The sequence below is a fragment of the Athalia rosae genome, chromosome 2 (genome assembly GCF_917208135.1).
Source record: "Athalia rosae chromosome 2, iyAthRosa1.1, whole genome shotgun sequence".
NCBI classification, from domain to species: domain Eukaryota; kingdom Metazoa; phylum Arthropoda; class Insecta; order Hymenoptera; family Athaliidae; genus Athalia; species Athalia rosae.
The window spans coordinates 17565882-17584640 of NC_064027.1; the positions used below are offsets into that span (position 1 = coordinate 17565882).

The 18759-nt window shown below is 37.4% G+C and overlaps 5 protein-coding genes across 8 annotated transcripts in view; 2 read left to right on the forward strand and 3 right to left on the reverse strand.

Moving 5' to 3' along the window:
• Positions 1–1807, reverse strand: part of LOC105692059 — a 51514-nt gene extending 49707 nt beyond the window's left edge. The window contains exon 1 of the mRNA XM_012410979.2: positions 1524–1807. Coding sequence (XP_012266402.2) covers positions 1524–1647 — 124 coding nt within the window. The 5' untranslated portion in view covers positions 1648–1807. The remainder of the gene's footprint in view (positions 1–1523) is intronic.
• LOC105692081 lies at positions 1666–7492 on the reverse strand. Of its 2 annotated transcripts, none has more exons than XM_048650845.1 (6): positions 6723–7492; positions 4988–5507; positions 4380–4732; positions 4023–4273; positions 3707–3881; positions 1666–3567 (listed from the first exon to the last, which is right to left on the reverse strand). In XM_048650845.1, exons 1-6 carry the CDS (start codon positions 6749–6751, stop codon positions 3324–3326), a joined length of 1572 nt encoding a protein of 523 aa, XP_048506802.1. In that variant the 5' UTR covers positions 6752–7492; the 3' UTR covers positions 1666–3323. The 2 variants fall into 2 exon arrangements, with proteins under 2 accessions (XP_048506802.1, XP_012266468.2); XM_012411045.3 differs by having other exon boundaries at positions 4023–4276.
• Positions 7493–7680: 188 nt separating this feature from the next.
• On the forward strand, positions 7681–11646 carry LOC105692083 (GTP-binding protein SAR1). 2 transcript variants are annotated; one of them, XM_012411052.3, is made up of 6 exons: positions 7681–7810; positions 8207–8292; positions 9522–9641; positions 9931–9996; positions 10140–10375; positions 10608–11646. In XM_012411052.3, the coding sequence occupies exons 2-6, from the start codon at positions 8250–8252 to the stop codon at positions 10722–10724; spliced, it is 582 nt and encodes a 193-aa protein (XP_012266475.1). In that variant the 5' UTR covers positions 7681–7810; positions 8207–8249; the 3' UTR covers positions 10725–11646. The 2 variants fall into 2 exon arrangements, with proteins under 2 accessions (XP_012266475.1, XP_020711498.1); XM_020855839.2 differs by lacking the exon at positions 7681–7810 and adding an exon at positions 7971–8123.
• Positions 11647–12878: 1232 nt separating this feature from the next.
• On the reverse strand, positions 12879–15510 carry LOC105692082 (3-hydroxyisobutyryl-CoA hydrolase, mitochondrial). 2 transcript variants are annotated; one of them, XM_012411046.3, is made up of 8 exons: positions 15368–15510; positions 15185–15278; positions 14975–15039; positions 14638–14879; positions 14171–14412; positions 13814–14033; positions 13474–13661; positions 12879–13339 (listed from the first exon to the last, which is right to left on the reverse strand). In XM_012411046.3, exons 1-8 carry the CDS (start codon positions 15368–15370, stop codon positions 13209–13211), a joined length of 1185 nt encoding a protein of 394 aa, XP_012266469.2. In that variant the 5' UTR covers positions 15371–15510; the 3' UTR covers positions 12879–13208. The 2 variants fall into 2 exon arrangements, with proteins under 2 accessions (XP_012266469.2, XP_012266471.2); XM_012411048.3 differs by lacking the exon at positions 15185–15278 and having other exon boundaries at positions 15368–15506.
• A 278-nt stretch (positions 15511–15788) lies between these two features.
• LOC105691997 (peptide deformylase, mitochondrial-like) lies at positions 15789–16847 on the forward strand. The gene is made up of 3 exons (XM_012410851.3): positions 15789–16109; positions 16193–16570; positions 16690–16847. The coding sequence occupies exons 1-3, from the start codon at positions 15789–15791 to the stop codon at positions 16792–16794; spliced, it is 804 nt and encodes a 267-aa protein (XP_012266274.3). The 3' UTR covers positions 16795–16847.
• The last annotated feature ends 1912 nt before the right edge of the window (positions 16848–18759 follow it).

An 18759-nucleotide genomic window follows, 5' to 3' on the forward strand; every position in this document is an offset into this window, starting at 1 on the left:
GTTGACTAATTTGGAAAGTTTTCAATGAAAAACGTGACTTGCTTTAAAAATTAAATATATTTGGCATTTTCATAAATTGGTTAAAATTCATGGACATAACTGAGGAATATACCAAAAATTTTCGCCTAAATTATGGGTCCGCCTGATATCCATGAAATTTTCAGCAACTTTTTGCAATGTCTTTCGGTCGCCAATTCACGCCCGGGTATAATTTTTTCATGATACCATGGATATAGTACGGAACATCATGTTTTCCCCGAAACGAGAGGCGATCATAGCGTCATGATCCTGCATTTGCAACTTTGCGGAGCGGTTCTACGTCGTACAAGTTGGTGACGCAAATTACTCGTCGGAATGGTGCAGAAGTTTGGAACTTAATTACAGATAGGTGTACGTTGGTTTAGACAACAAGGTGGAATCGTGTCTCTCGAGCAAAATTGCATATTCCGAGCAAATTTCAAGTTTATTACTTAATTTCCTACGTGTGCCGGCGAGAACATCAAATTCAATCAACCGGAAGCTATGTAGTCGTAATTTCAATCTAACTTTTTAATGCAATCTTCACATTTGCTTCTCGTCTCGTGTTACTCGGAACATCGAAAATCAATGTTTTCTACATTTTTATAATTTTTCGCTGTTATACGGTTCTGGATTACAAGTTTAACCGCGCTTAACCCTACGAGGATGCGAAAATTTCAAAGATCCCTCCACCTTCGGATTAAGCTTCACGGTTCACCTTGCCATTAAATGAACATTGTATTCTGCCAACGAAACTCTCCCCGAACTCGAATTATACGAGCTGCAATAATCCTAGAAACTCTACAAGCTGATTTTCATCTATATATTCATAATCCGCAAACGACTTTCCCCTGGACCCTTGCGATTAACAGTCACTGTAAACAGACCAGATGGTATACTTATCCTCTGCAAAGTCAGCTAAATTTGTTTTTTACACACAATCGAGTACAAAGCACCCTCATTTGGATATATGCTTGACATTTCGGTTGACATGTAATGATTGTAACATCGCTAATATCGTGGATATAAGACGAAGAGCGATTCGACAAGTGTTGGTATTATATCGCAACCTTCATTCATGTCACATACGCAACGAAGTCCCAAGTTTCCCACTGACAATTAGATAGAAATTCTAGGTGTGTAAAGCTACGGTGGCGAATTAGTTAGGCCCGAGCTCTGAAATTGGGATATGATAATTACTTTACCAAGTCAGCACTTTGTAATTCGCTGGAGTGCTTGATTCCCTTCTACACGCGGACTTTCGAGACATAAATGAACAGGAAGTATAGTGTAAAAAATAACACAAGAAACTTGAGGCGCTTATAATTGTTTTCTAATTCCAATCCATGGGAAGCGGGGTGATCCTAAATACAGTAATTTCGGGATGAGACTGACATTGAGTCGAGGTATCTAATTGGAGGTTCGTCGATCTTACAATAAAATTATAACATAAGAATCAACAACAATCCAATGACATGTGTTCAATTAAAACTCTAGAAACTCACCAATGGCAGTACAGACTCCCAAAATCCTAGTTACTGCCGTCAACTTGCCTTCTGACGGCCTGCTGTACCCCGTCATTGTTGTGGGCCCTCCCAAAAGCTCGAAATCCTTGACATCGGTCACCATTAGAATCAAGTGATCCTAGATCTCGGTAAGGTATCCAAAAAACGGCAGAAAAAAAAAACAATCACCTCGCAACTTGCACCACAGTTATCAGGGGTGAAGAAGATAACCCGGGAGAAGGGTGGGGAAGGGCAAATTTACGCTGTTTACACCCCGTGAGTTCGCGCGCGACTGATGTTCAGTCCCAAGGTTTAGAGCTTTTGTAATACATCGCGCCGAAAGCTCGCGTCGGCGCCTTCAACTTTGCCATCTAGGTATATGTATATAGAATACCTGTGAGAAATGCAGACCGAGTCTTCCTGATAAATTTTTCTTTACCTTTGAGATTTCCCAAGAATTTCTTAACTTTGTTTGATCCGGAGAGTGTTTGCGAATCTCATTAGATTCAAGTTTTCTCGGCTCAGATCATAATTCGCAATTTCAGTGGTAGCCACTTTGTTATTTCACATCAAATCGATTCACTAATTTGAAGGCTACTCAGAAATTTAAAGCTGAATTTTTACACGGTATACATCACGATATACCTACTCGGTGTTACATTATAATTATTTTATTCAAAAATATTTACATCAACTAACTTACAAAAATACAATTTACATATTCACTGTAGGTAACGTTCACTTGCGCAAATTTATACTGGTTCAATCAACGAGGAACACATCTTCTTGTGTATTCCGCTTTGTGTCCTATTTGTGCTTACTATTGTGATGACAACTTGATGAAACAACAATTAATCGGATCAAACGGTAGTCTAGATCAATTACATACAGCACATCATTGCTACGAGGTACACAAATATTTAGAGATCAGACCATTGAATCGCAAAGACTTGAATATCTATTCGTCTTATTTCCCTGGAGACTTTCCCGACTATTCAGAGGGTGTTCAATCATGATTGTGTTTTCTCTTTTCATCGGGGCTTTATTTACCATCGGCATGACTGTTGTAATGTACCGATACACATATAGCTATGCGCGGTCTATAGCGCATGTGATATGTGACCGTAGAAAAGCAAGAGTTTCTATTTTTACCAGCGCCTTAGTCAATCTAAGGGGGCACGCTTCGGTACGCAAATAAACAGTTAGCAAAACAAGCAGCATCCCTGGCACGCACTCATCCAACTTTACTTTGGGCCTGCAGTAGAATCGCGGTTCAAAGTAGGTGGTGGAATAGCGAGAGAGCCTCATTTGACAGATTTATAATTCGTAGGAATATTTTTGGCTATCGATGAGGAAAAAATATAGAAAAATGCCCAGCCCTCCGTACGTAGGCTTCGTTTCATACAAAATATATTCACATCTCTATGATGGCTAATTAGTCAACCGGAAGATGAGTGGCAACAAACTATTATTCAAATGAATTGCTTTATATGTATATCACATTTAACGTACAGACAAATTTAACTGACATTGAGATTGAATAAATCGCTTAAAAATGAGCTACTTCACAGAACCTTTTTTGGTTCTTTTCGTTCTATCTCGATCATGAAACAAATCGGATAAATAATGGCAGGAGTCGTTGCAGGGTGACCTCCGTTAGCCTTATATTTCACTTTCAAGTTCATTTGAATGTGACAAGTTTAATAATGTGGAAGTTGAAATATTATACGTGAATGTCTCGGTTCCGATCTGAAGAGAATCGGGTGGATGATCGAATGACAACCAAAACCGCGTCAAATCTTACCTTTCGTTATTATTTTGTATTTTTTTTCTGCCTTTTTTCAAATTTTGTGGGCTTGAGTTCCACGCGGCGCTCGAAACGTTTGTCCTAGATTTTTGCTTCACAATTTGCCTTCCGTGGATTTCTAGACTCATCATATCCGGATCTTGAATCGTTAAAGGTGATGCTGGCATTATATCACGTGGAATGGGACTCAGAGAATTTCGACTCCTTCTCGGTTGGGTGAGGGATGTGACCAGCGACCTGGGGGTAAAAAAAAAGATCAATCATTTCAATCGGTTCGTCCCAACCGACAATCCTCACTTGCTCTTTTTCTTCGAAGACAAATATCCGTTGAGTTGAATGGAACTAGAATAAAAAATTCTGACGTGTTAGCACCAACCTGCGCTGGCTGCTGGGGAGTCTCGTTAAATCTATGGGAGCCAATTTGACGTTCTTAGGCCATACGGTCGGACAGACTGGCGCTTGCCATGCGGAATGAACTTGTGGTATATGAAAGAGACCCGCTCGTCGTGCAGAAATTGCATTAACACCCAAATTCACGCTTTTAGCTGACCCTGGAAACAAGATTTGATACATATAATTCAATTTTTCTTCGACACTGACAATAACTGCAAAAATGTTCTATTTATCAAAACCATGCTGACAGCGTTGTAGCGTCCGGATTGCAAAAATTGAAACCTTGAAACTTCACTCACTTTGCGGCAGAGAAGATTCGAAAGATAGTCGCATGGACCCAAGTGGGGTGGATTTTAGAGTCGAGAAGCTTTCCCTGGTAGTGGTAGCGAACGGCACAGGACTGACAATTATTTTTTCAGAAAAAACAGTACCAAGTGCATTCCGCGGTAATTGTGGAGTGTACAGTCTGTCTCGTTTCACCAATATTCCGTCAGCCACCATATCTTTCATGTCCCTTTGTCTCCGTGCAGATATAGGCATGATGCTTTCCCTACTGAAATGTATTCGATCATTTCAAAGAAACTGAAATATTTTTTGACATCGTACAAAGTAATCAATACGGAGTTGCAAGATGATGAAAAAATGACTGGACCTACCCAAGAAAATCTTTTCCGCTTTTATCCGAGTAGTAGTTATTTTTGTGAACTTCCGGCAGACACCCCGGGAGTTCAAGAGCGTCGTGAGAGTCCCGCCTCCCGTACTTGTGTAATTGCATTTTACGGTGCGTTGAGATAACGAACTCATCTGCTGTTTTGTGATTCCTAAGTGGATTTCTGCCGCTATGTGTTGGTGCTGGGGTTATTCTCAAGACGGTATCCAAGTTTCGGCTCAAGGATAAATCGTCTTCCTTATTTGCCGCGAGTTCAGAGCACACGAAGTCAAAAAGTAGGTTCAGAACTTCTTTTCGTGTCTGATCTCGAACTTTAACTTTCAGTGGATCTTCAGGAGCCTATTTTACAACGGTACACCTTCAGTAGAATTCAGCACCACACTCCACTCGCGTGGGGTGTTTCATTTTCAAAATTATGCCGACGCGAAAATAGAGAGTACCACCACATATCCACTTACTAAGTTACTAATCATTGAATACTTTGAGAAAAAGTTGCAATGAAATTCATTTGCTTGACAACGTGAGTAATCAAAACGGCATTGTACTCAAGTACCTAGTTCAAATCGATAATTGTAATTAATTATAGTTACTTACGTTCGGCGGCTCGCTATGCTCTTCAATTAATTCCGAAATCGTCAAGGGATTGTCGGTTCCTTTAGTGCGTATAGGGCCTGTAGGGTCTTTGATGTCTTGGCTCGCAGTTTCGTCCTCCTTCCTTTGTAATCCTCTTCCTAGAATCCGCAGATGTGGGCGTTGAGTTCTCCACTGTATGCATTCAGCCCGCAGGCTTTCGGCTACGACTTGTTCATCCTCATCGTACAAAGTTCTCTGTACAGCCTCCCACTGGTCCATTACCTTTTTCGACGCAACCTCCTCCATTTCTTCTGGCCAAGAAATCGAGGTGCCGCTACTTTGTTGATCCCAGCTCCAGGAATGGTCCTCAGTTTCCGGCCAAATATTAACATCGCGATCCGAATATTTGTCGTCCGGTATTCTTGTGAACGAATTTTGTGCGGACACCATGGAAGAGTGATTTTCAGGACCATTTTCTTCAAGCTTATGTATTGTCATAGGTGTGGAGGGGTCGCGATGCTTAACTTTCTCTGTCAGTGGTCTAGTTGGAAATATAAAAATCCCAATAATTGAAAACCAATTTTCTCTGTAAACGCATCAAACGGATACCATAAAAGCTAGAACGGTTCTATAATGTTGTTCACATTGCAGGATCACTAATCAAGAGAGAACTATAAATGTTTAATCAGCGGAATCCATTGAGCTTGACATTGAGATCTCCTTTAAATTGGAAGTCTCACTCATTAGTGACCTTCTGCACATGCCATTATACTGTGGAATTTGCCTCGATCACATGATAAGAATGTGAACAAAATTCATATATGCCTATAACAGCTGGCCTAGCTGTGCAGAGGTAAGGTAGTCACGCAAATCGTGCAGCGGTACGACCTGAACGGAAGTGTATGGAAATTTTCATCGATATAGTGTGTTTGCATCGCGCGACTTTGCTCACGTACATTTAATTACCATCAGATTAGGTATACCATTGCGGATTGATTGAGGGAGTGAAGAATGGCAATAGGTGGTATTATAATATCAGAATACTATACATATATTGGTGCATAAGCACATCATGTGTGGATTTATAACGTGCACATTGCAATTGTGTGCAACAGGTTATTGAGTTGCTACAGTGCCGTAATTTTTGGTGTATAGAAAATTTTATCTGTGTATATGTATATTGCAGGTAGCCATATTCATAGTAAATCTGAAGACGGCCGGTGATATCTAAACTTTTGCAAAGGGTCTTGGAATTTTCGTAATAAGCAAAAGCATACGTGGAAAATTATCTCGAAGTATTAAATTTGTGACACCATCTCTTTCATTCCGTACAATTACACGTGACATTGTCGTAGGATTTGAAATTTATATATTTCGCAATGGCAACAAATACATGCCTAGGCATTCTATTTTAATCGGGGATGATAGAATATTTTCAAACTTCATCATCTATATAAATAGGTGAGGATCTTGACCCAGTTCATTGCTGTTTAGTAATAATGTAATTTTCATGCAGTAGAATATGGATTCAATATCCACCTATGGACAAGTACCGATCTATGAGTAGTAAATTACATGAATAATCTATCAGCTACACCGGATAAAAACTTCAACGAAAACTAAAAAGAGTGAATATTTTATTTAGCACTACGTTGTACAGCGTTTGATTTTTTACATATAAATTCTGTATTCTAAAGGAGTCTTATGAACAGATACGTTAAAATTATATTTAGCTAAGAACGTAACAGTTACATACATGCTTCTTTTTGATGTTTTTCTATGCATTTCATGCTCCCTTGAGCAACGTCAACGTCGAGGCAGGTGTCCACAAACGTCATAAAACTTATCGATTATTTCATTAGTAGCTAATTTTATATTCGTATGGTTAACGTCTATGAAACTTACGAAAGACATTTATCAATTATCGCTCACAAACATTCACGTTAACTATTCAACAGCCGTTTTTGATTTCGGAAAAAAATCCTTTGCTGTCACAAACGCGTGTACTCTCTGTAATGCTTGTTTTGTACTCTTTGCGCGTGCTTCAAAATGGCCGCGCACTGCCGCCCAGTAGATACTCGAATACTGATGACGTTTGTCAAACTTCCGGAATTGAATCGATCAGTGAGTCGAATCGAGCACGATACCGTCATTTGTTCGTGCTTCAACTTCAAACAATTAGAACGCTCCCTCCAGATCCTCTCAAAACGCTCTTAATGCGTTAACTGATCTCAATGTCCTCAGTCAACCGAGTCACAGTCAAATCTTCAATAACGAGCGATTGAAGTTTTGTTCGGTTAACGATACAATACTTATTCTTTAGTTCTTTCGATGATTATGATGTCTATCAAATATTAACATTGATACATCACTATTGTCGCTTGTTCGAACGTTGACTGAAGAATATCAGTCAACGATTCGAGTGACCACCATTTTCTAATCAATGTAGCATCGAATGCAGAAACTGTAGACTGAAGAATTATTTTTTGCTTTTGTGATCTGCGAGATTGTTTTCTATACATTGCACATTTGACCAGCTAGACATAGGTGTTGCGTTAAATAGATTTAATAGTATTAAGTGATGAATCATGGATATGATGTGGTTATATTATTCTATTAGATTCATCATTGACTGAACATTGGATCCGTTTTAAAAACGTTTAAAGTGGCTACACAAGACCATTCGAAAATAGCGCTGGAATGGCTAGCGGTGACTTGACAATATGGCTGCCGGAAGTGGACGTCACCTAGTGCCAACTGCCAACTGATCCCGAGCAAGACGTTTCGTTGAAAGAAAAAGATTATCCACTGTTTTAAAAGTGGTTCCGCACATTTTTGCACTAGGTACGTTTAGCTCAATTACTCAAGTAACATTTATTATACCTAATCAATACAAAAAGTGTAACTTAATTTAACGATAATTATAGAGTTTTAAAAGAGCTGCTGCTTGACGAGTACACTTGTTATTTTTGGACGACGTCTGGTCGGGCTAGCCTAGTTTTCTTCGATGAATTTAATCGATAATTAATTCTGATTGCGATCCCTCGTAATTTTATTCAAATCATTCAAATTAATCTGCGTGTATCCTCGAAGCCGATAAAAGTTTGATCCATCAGTTTTCTGTGTATAAGAGACCTTAAATAATTTGACGTATCACGTACGTGTACTCTTTGCACAAGGTTAATACGCATGTAAAATTAATATTTTCACGTCGTCATCTCATGATTTTCTTTCTTGCAGAGTCATTTAGCAATTAGTACGCGTAAGCGCCACACACTAAAAAATGTTCATTTGGGACTGGTTTACAGGAGTTCTGGGTTACCTTGGTAAGCAAATTTTGAGAATTATGTTTTACCATTAGTTTTAGGTATCTTTAGTTGCCAGGAATGTATTTTATTGCAAATCTTCAATGCCCAATAGAGACGCTACTTTGCCTTGGCACTCTCACATTGTAGACACAAGAAAATCTCCGAACATAAAACATCCACATTCTTATACAGTTATATCAATAGTCATTGGAATTCTAGGACCATAGCCAAATTATAATAGCATTGGATTATCCATTCTGAATTGCGCGGCCTGTTTATGTGATTTCGTTCACTGTGTCCGTTCTTTTATTGTATCATAATGTGAGTCTTTTGAATTTAGTACTAAGTAATCATGCAAACTTTGCAAGTGGGCATGAAAGTCCGATACTTGAAAGTACAATAACTTTTACAATCATCATTTTTTGAGAAACTTCAAATTCTAGAAAATTTGGATGCAACAGAATTTGTATGATCAGTGGTTGTTGTGGTCTTCAGAAAATGAATATGATAAGATAATCGCTTCAATGAAAAGAAATGCAATCGTAATGATATCTCAAAAACATTTGTCGATGACAAGGTATTCTTCTCCATATCTCCAAGTCGTTTCACCTGACTGGCAATTATAAGTGGCGGTTATCTGTCGTATCGTATTCACTCAGTTGATCTGACTTTTGAACAATATAGTCTTCATCATGACAAGTCATCGATCTATTTCTAGACCAAAACTTTTGAATACATAGCTGAACTACCAGTAGTACAAAGCACTGATGAGATGGTTCTTTCCATATTGAGATGTTGACTTTCCAATTTTAGATTTCATCAATTCTATGCTGTTATGTATTAATTTGTGAATACATGTAAGGAATCTTTTTTTTTATCACCTAATATGTCATTATTATAAACATACTTGTACTAAATATAATATCTCATGTCCTTCTATTATTTTTAGATTATTAATCTCTAGCAAAACTTATTGTGAAATACATAACTTTCTGTCAATTTGATCTATGTCGTATGTTATTTATTCAATTGAAACAATAGCAAGCCAGCACAAGCTCTCAGTTCCACAGGTTTCCCAGTTGGTGTTTGCCGTGGGCGATTTGTCTTTATTGGAGTGCCTGGTTCAGGACGAAGATCACTGCTAAAAGTTGTACTAGACGAACGTCTGATCGATCCATTAGAGGCTATCCCTAAACGTGAGTTTTTTGTTGTTACAAATGCATGATCTTGGTTTGTTTGCATTCCAGGACTGTGGAAGAAAAGTGGGAAGCTTCTGTTCCTTGGATTGGACAATGCTGGCAAAACAACGTTGCTACACATGCTCAAGGATGATCGGCTAGCGCAACATGTGCCAACGTTGCACCCAAGTAACTAACCTTCCAACTAACCGATCTTTCAGGATTATTAACAGCTCCAAATTTGTGAATTCCAAGAAATGTATCAAAAGATTTCATGCCTAGTTATATTTAGTTATGTAAGTTGCTGATTTCACAATATTAGATTGATGTATCAGCCCACAGTGGACTAGATTCTTTTATTTCTAACTATTTTTGTGGAAATTGTTGAGTATTTCATTTTTGTCAGTCCAAGTCTTGAGAGATGTGTAATATGCTAATAATGCCTCTACAAAATTCAAATATGATTGTCTATTTTCAGCGTCTGAAGAATTATCCATCGGCAATATGAGATTCACAACTTTTGATCTTGGTGGTCACATGCAAGGTATTTAAAAAAACTATTTTCTACATAGTTATGATTTGCCCCAAAAAATCTATGATATTTGACTGGTTCTGAGGAAAACTTTTAAGAATCATTCTATATTTACGGATATTCGTGTTGAGTCTAACACAAAACATTTTTTGCAGCACGTAGAGTTTGGAAAGACTATTTTCCAGCTGTTGACGCGATAGTGTTTTTGGTTGACGCCAGTGACAGGTCTCGATTGCCAGAGTCCAGAGCTGAGCTTGACGTACTGTTAACTGATGAACAGCTCAGTGCTTGCCCTGTTCTTGTCCTAGGCAACAAGATCGACAAGCCTGGAGCAGCCTCTGAAGACGATCTTAGAAATTTCTTCAACCTCTATGGCCAAACCACTGGCAAGGTAAACCATTTTTTCATCTGACATACATTATTAATAAGCAGGATTTTCAAATATATTCCTGAAGATCGATATTAGCTGCTGACTTTATATACTGCTATTGTCTCAAACCCAACAAACGGACATTCCACTTGTATTAGATTTTATTTGGACTGTCAGGGCTCAAATTTATTTCTAACCTGACTACTTTCAATTACGTATCAACGGAAACATAATAATTTTACACGTTCATCAGGGAAAGGTATCGCGTAGTGATATTCCCGGACGTCCGTTGGAGCTTTTTATGTGTTCGGTGCTGAAGAGACAAGGATATGGCGAAGGTTTCCGTTGGCTTGCCCAGTACATTGACTGAGCATATGGAAACGAAATGATACAACGCTGATTCCCTGAATTCCCTACGTTTTCACCTGAAAGGTTGTCTCTCTCGTACATATAAAGTTAGCAGAGTGCAATGCAAAAAGAAGGGAGTACTCTTACACTACCAGGCAATAATGTTCGAATTTTCCGGTTGCTCAGCAAAAATTGACTCCCAACCATTTACTGACTGTGACTTCTATGATATATAATACATAGTAAGAGAGCTTACTTTCGATCGATTGAGACAACTCTTCTGAAACAATAAATAAACGAAACGTTTTTGACTTGATCTAAAAACTATTCAAACTCTACAGATCTCCCAATCTTCCCCTACAGACTTATATATTTCAGTGCTACGGGATACGGTGACGCTCTTAAGAAGCGCTATAAACCATTTTGATAAATGAAACAAAAATAAAGTATCTATTTAAGAATGATAGAGTTCTGAAAACTTATTTTGTTCTGTTAAGTGATTTTTATGGACTAAAATAGAACATTTTTTTCGAGACTAAAATATATGGAACCTCATGGGACCTAAATAGTACGCAGAGTTTCCAGAAGATTCGACATATTACTTGTTTCCATCATCAACTTCATGCCCGAAATGTAATTTATTAAATTGCTAACAAAAAAAAAAGAAAAAAAACGAATAAGAAACTTTGTAACAAATATTCATGGGTTGTGATGGATTTGGCATTTCAACAAGTACAGCGTCCAAAATTTTTAAGGAAAACCTGAAGTGTGGATCGGGTGTTAGATAATTTGTGTAGTTGATAATAAAAATAGGAAAATTAATTCACTCGAGCGCATTAAAAGTTACAGAGATGATGAATTATCATCAACTGCAGATTTCCATAATTAAATAAACCATTCACACCATCTGTTAGCTTGGTTTTTTTTTTTTTTTTTTTTTTTTTGCACAAACAATAAGCACATACTGCAACAGTAGTGTTGTATGTACTTATAAGCACTTAGCAATATACCTGGAAATACAAAGTCATTGCAGTGGAGCATTGATCACAAATTCATGAAATTGACATTGTGTCCTGTTCAGATTCTATGCCTCAGCTCGTTTCGTTCGTCTTTATATAGTGGTAGAGTAATTGCGAAATATAAATACAAACGTCTTGTATACTGAGCAGTCGAAAATAAAAGAGTGTCATGTTTACCCACCCTAAAGTTTGAGGTGCTCGGTAATGCTGTATGGGATATGACCATTGACTGCCACAATGCACAATGACTTTGGATTTGCTGTGTGTTTCAAGGACTTGAAAACAATTGCAGTTATTAGTTTGTCCATCGCATCTTTAAACTGTAGTAATAAGTATACATTAGGTCCGAGATTTATCCTCTTTACCTTACTAATACATAGAAGCCAAAATTAATAGTCCGTTTCCGAGTTGTCTTAATCCTTATTGATTTGTTCTAAAGAAAACTCATCACAATGAAACTTGTAGTGCTATTAGGATCATCAATTCGATTATTACATAAACCTTTGGTAAACTTAGATATTCCAATTTTTTTCTATCTCCATGTATTGTGCACAGTCTCATTATTTCCACGCAAACTTTTTGTACGATGTGATACATGGAAAAGAATGCTAACAGAACATACACTCACTTTAATCGGCTCCTGTCAGTCTTTTTGTTTATTTAATCATTTAATTTATGAATTATGTTCACACACGTTTGTTTGTCTATTCCTTTGATGTTACCCCTGATGTAAATAATTTGTCATTAGTTGTGCATACGTATATAGCTTTTACGGTGCTAGGTCAGATTGCTGATATCAATAATGATATTCTCATATCAATTTCACGTCCAAATTGCTTAGCCAGTGTTGAAAAAACAACCATGTACTAAGCTATTTCTGATGTGTGGATGGACGAATGAATGAATTCAGTTACCTTTCACACGATTATAGCAAAGACTGTCATCCGGATAGATTGCTTGTGTAATGATATATTTTATCATTTTGTCTGGCTTGAATTTCTTTCTCCAGCTAATGTAGTTAAACGATGAAAATGCAAATGTACATCTAAATCCATGATCCAGATTGAAATCTGAATGTGAGTTTAAACGCTATTAGTAGGAATAAAAATTACAATTGTTCTGTTGGTTGGTTTTTACATAAAAAATAAACAATTCGCTGAATTTTTATAACCTAATTTTAATTCATTTTTCGTCAATTAACTGCGTTAGTAACAAAGTGAATATTACCTAAAAGTATACTGTCTAAATTTGATTCTAAAAGCATGATTTTTTGGGAGTTACTCGATATTCAAGTAAACTCTACATAACAGACCTTTATCGACATATGAAAATTTTCTGAAGATTATCTGTGTCTCTGAGAAGTACAACATCCTCTACAATAATAATAATCGTTCCAGTTTCATGGTCACCAATTGACAGGGATCAAAAAGTTGACACTACTGCGGGATCATAAAACCGCGAAATACCTAAAGTTAACGAGAAAATAATTAAAGATCTAATTCCTCTGTAGCCGGAAGTTTAGCAAACTTTGCCATTATGTCCTTTGGAGAGATTTCATTTATAGTGGCAGGCTTCCATACTGGGTTCTGATCTTTGTCGACTAGAAGAGCTCTCACTCCTAGAAAAAAAAAAACTGATCTTCAATGGACTGCACTTGCCGCTTATGTCAATGCTTGTCATCCTTGATTGCTACATTGCATATAACACTTGGACTTTCTCGATTCTTTCATGTTTTATAAAAATTTAAATTACCTTCGTAAAAATCTCCGTCCTTTGTCAGTGCAGCAGATGTAAGTCTGAATTCCATTTTCAAGCATTCTGCCAAAGATTGCTGAGCTCCCTTATTTAATGCTGCAAACGTAACAGCAAGAGCTGTGGGAGACATCTTTTTCAATAATTGCAGAGACTTAACTGCCCAATCCGATCCATCTGACTCGAGTCTACCGAAAATAATTAATCTGATGATCTGATATTGCATTGAGTGATATAAAAAATGTAAGAGGTTTCTTTCTTCGAAATGACCTTCTATTGCAAATTTTCATTGTTCTAATGGTCGTTTTCTGACGGAGAAAGCACTTTACTAAACAATTACTTTTGTATTATTTCCTGAATGCTTGAGGCTGTGAAGCAATGATCGATTTGCTCTAAATATGGGTTTAACGTGAATTCAGGGCTGAAATTATTCGGTTGATATTTCTTTATTATGACATCAATGTCGCTGCTGTTTGTTTCCAATAATTCATTAGTTAAATCACCGAGTCTTTCTGATAGCACGTAGTGGGTTGCTATACCAGCTAAGAGTACATCAGTGCCTAGAAAATAATTTTATTTATTCGAACATTCATTTTGCAGAACCGAGCTTAGAGTTCATCACGTTCATGCTAATAATGACCAGCCCTCTCAGACTACAGAAATACAACGATCCCTAATTTTCTCTCAAAGCTCTCACCTTTCAGACGGTGACCGGTAAGACCCAAATAATATCCTAGTTTTCCTTTCAATCTAGGTAAGAAAAATGTCCCACCAACGTCAGGTACTAAACCTATGGCAGTCTCTGGCATGGCAAACAATGTGTTTTCAGTTGCTATTCGGTATTTACCATGTACTGATAAACCAACACCGCCACCCATTGTTACACCGTTTAGTAAAGCCAAGTATGGACTCTTGTATGTGCCAATAAGATGGTTCAATCTGGGTGGATGAAAGTACAATTAGACACCAACTGGTTTACAAGAGAAAAAATGTGTAGCATTGATAACACTACAAGTACAAGTATTATCGATGCAATTATTCGGTATAGACATGCATTCTTTATAAGTCAATATGCAGAGCAGATTGCAAGACAAATATCCAAATCAGTGAAGTTCATTTATTGTCATTAAAAATATGGTGACTACATGATTGAAAAATACTTACGTGTATTCTTCTCGGAAGAACGTTTGGCCTAATTTCTTACCATCAGGTAAGTCCAGGGCTGTGGTAACTGATTTCACATCACCACCAGCGCAAAAGGCTTTTTGACCAGTAGCTTTTATAATAACCAGCCTCTTGGAACCTTCCCATCCTTTCAGTGTTGGATAAATTTTTCGGATCATTGATAGGTTCAGTGCATTAAGGGGTTTGGGACGATTGAGTGTTATAATACCCGCGTCCTTTACCTGATCAGAAAAATTTATAATTTTGGTTCACATATCTCTACCACTTCATTATTTATGTTTGTAGATATCTATTGCATGGGAATTACTAAACTCACATTTTCTATCAAAACATCAGTCTCATCTACTGAATTAGCTTGCGGCACCTTATCCATAAGTAGTGCTAGAAACAACGATGAATTCATCATTATTGCTCCACATTCTACTATACTTCGACAATACTGACACTAGATAGAAAAGTGTAGTAATAAATTGGCAGGATTGGCGAAAAGAGTAGAATGTGTTAAATTATTCAGTGATGTTTTCACCTGAACTCTGGAAAGTCATTATTCTCATATTAAACCAACTCGTGGTTTTACTAGCTCCCACTTTACTCAAATGGAAGGTTATGTTGCTTACAGCCTAAAATAAAATAGAGAAGGCTTTATATCTTACAAGTCAACCTGCAGTGTGTATAAATATTAATAGTTTCACACTTCTATCCGACTCACCATGGTACTTATGTGCGTATTCTTCGGAATGTAAGAAATATTAATATATTCCACGTGAACTTTATCAACTCCAAAACGTTATGTTTTTCTACACTATCTGTACCTCATTAAGACCAATTGTATGCTATGCAAAAGACATCCAACCGATCAAGATAACAAAACGAATTAAATTATGCAACTTGCTTGCTTGGCCTTTCTGATAAGATATCATCAACATTGTCGCTTCGTGGACTCGATTTCATTGAATATTATTAACACTTGCTGCATGCCTAAAAGAATCCCATTTCCTATGGTAATAATATGGTAACATTGATCACTCATGAATCAATTTATTGTCACCATTCACGGTAGATTCAAATTTCGACATTTTGAAAATCGAACAATAAAATATAATTCGTTCTTCTGCGCGTGCGTATAAGAGATGTCGGTTCCTAATAAAATAGTGCTAGGTGCTAACCTATCATCGTTGCGTGCAGAAGTTCGAAAATTTTTTAAAGTAAGAATCGCCATGTATAAAGCGGCTCATGAAAATGTCCTCGTTTGTCGCCGCCTAATACGCAGCGAAAAAAAAATGGCAAGAAATTTGAGCTTTCAATCATTAAAAACCGCTTATCAAAGATACTTCCTACCGAGACCTGAGACAGTGCCATATTATCACATTTGTCAAGTTGGCGATCCTGTTTTACGAGCGCGCGCTTCTCCAGTGCCGCCTGAAATCATAACAACGGATGGATTTCAAAAGGTAGAAGCGAAAAACTCTCGGATTTACATATTTCAAGGTTCAGGGCAAAAATAAGAACTTTTAAACAATGTAATAATTTTCAGTTGTTGGAACATATGAAAAGAGTAATGAGAAGAGCCAACGCTGTGGGATTGGCTGCCCCTCAAATAGGGATCTCCATGCAAATATTTGTTACTGAAGTGACAGAAAAACGACTGAAAGTCCACGATGTCAAAACCATAAAGATTCGTGAAATGGAAACATACCCGGTGAAAGTATTCATTAATCCAACATTGAAAATTCGTGATTATTCGGTCCTAAAGTTCCCCGAAGGTTGTTTAAGTATTCGCGGATTTACGGCGGAAGTTCCAAGAGCAAAGGCTGTTACGGTATCTGGTCTTGATGATACCGGCAACCCATGTACTTGGGAAGCTAAAGGTTGGGCCGCCAGAATTGCCCAACATGAAATGGAACACTTAAACGTACGAAAAGAAATACTTTCTAAAATATTCACCGAATTCTCTGATAAAATGTGATTGCTGTTTTTAACCATTTCAATTTCTGCAAGCCATGATTATCCTATCTATACGATATTTTTCAGGGAAAGTTGTACATAGAGAAAATGGACACATCAACTTTTATGTCTACCGGTTGGCAAGAAATAAACAAAGCTCAAGGAAGAATAGAATTACGGTATTATGACTAGCGTTTTATGTATTTGTTAAGTAAGATATAAATAAAAACATGAATATTGCTAAATTTTCTTTTTTATAGATATTTCTTTGTAGTTGTACCATAGATCGGATAAGTTGCGAAAAGTCGGAGTCATACGGTAGTATGTTACAAAATAAGAGCGCCAGCCTAGGGCGCCATCTGCATTTTATGGTAAAACAGGGTCTTGATCGATAACGTGAAAGTTGGCGGCCAACCGCATGACCGATATGTAGGTATGATCAACAAATTCATTCGCCGACTGAAAATATCACGTGGCTAAATTACGCATATACGCGGTGACGCAATATAAAATATAATCCATTCGGACGATCCGAAATGGAGCGCAGCCATCCGACGAGATGCTCGTACCACTCGAATGACTTAAGCACCAATTGATCATATCAATATCATAGATATATTGAACATGATATCAGATATCATCACAGATATGTCTGCATGCGTGACTATATGTTGGCAAAATATTTAATGTAATTGGCCAGCTGACGGTCTTTGGGAAAATAGTACTTTATGGTATCTCTTTTATGGTATTTCTATGGTATTTCCATCATATTTCTATAATATTTCCTAGCGTTGCATAAATTTAGGTGGTGTTCGCGCTGTTTTCGTTTTTAATGAAAATTTAACCGCCAGAATCTAAAAAAAAAAAGGTGTGGATTGATGGATTTGTTCGGCGTATTAAAAAAAAATGCGAGCCGAACTCGCGTGGGACGGATTCCGCATCCATTTCGTTTCCCGTAGAATGGTAGAATCATGGAGTCATAGTTTCTTCGATTTCTTCTAAACCATATATATTTCATAATTATGAATAAAAATATATTTGTGTTCTCTTTAAACGAGCCCGTTTATTTGTTGTGTCACATAATGCATAAAAAAAAAAAAAAATTTCTATTTTCTAACTGACCCCTCAAACTTAATTCCCCAAAATCGAAATGGCTTATTTAGGCTATACGTTTGTGATTGGGTCATCTAACTCCATATACATGCGTACCAAACAAAATGTTTCATCCAATAGATCAAAGAAAATCAACTGTGACGGACAGATAGACATGAGAGTGATCCTATAAGCATAAATATATGATATTGCTAGAAATGGCTCTAAGCATAGATCCCAGACATATTTTTGTAGGGAATTGAATATGGCCCTAGTAAAAGGTATCCATCATTCTTTGAGAAGTCTAAAGGTTTGAAAGCGATTGAAGGTCAAAGTAGAATTCAGGGTACATTTAATGATAGAAATTAAGTCGGAGTTGGATACAAAAAGGCCACAAATCAATTTTAAAATCCAAAATTATTTTATTGAAGCCACGAATCCTAAAATATAAATACAGACAATGAGTGATATTTCGATTAATAAGAGATTCTACTTGTAGGTATAATACAATAGGGTCCATCGATTTCGTCCGGCAGGGACGATGAACGCCAGTTTGCCGAATCTGAAAGTCGAAACTTTGAATTAGTCATAATCTCATGTTTCATAATCATTGTATCGATATTAGGGAACGAAGTTCTGCCCTCAGACTGGGATTTGCATCCATCGAAGCGCTCTGTATCCCATTGAATCCTAGATTGGATAGTAAGCGGTACGCTACACTCGATACACATTTACGATTGTCTGACACTTTATAAGTATCGCCAGATCAAAGGCAAATACGAATCGATTGCACGCACAATCTGTATACTAGTTCGAAGGAAAAAAACATGAACAATTGTATCACAAATTTCATGGAGGAGACCAGACCGAAATGGAGTCCACTTTTCCCGGTCTTCCCCCGTTTTTTCGCTTTCGATGTGCGAAAAGTTTTCGAGTTGCAAGATAACGGCAGACCAACCAAATACTGAGAACCGTTGTTACAGTGGACGGTCTAATAAACCGATCACATAACATGAGATGAACGTGCGTCGGTCAACAATGTCCCAATCCCACCTGAGAGAACAG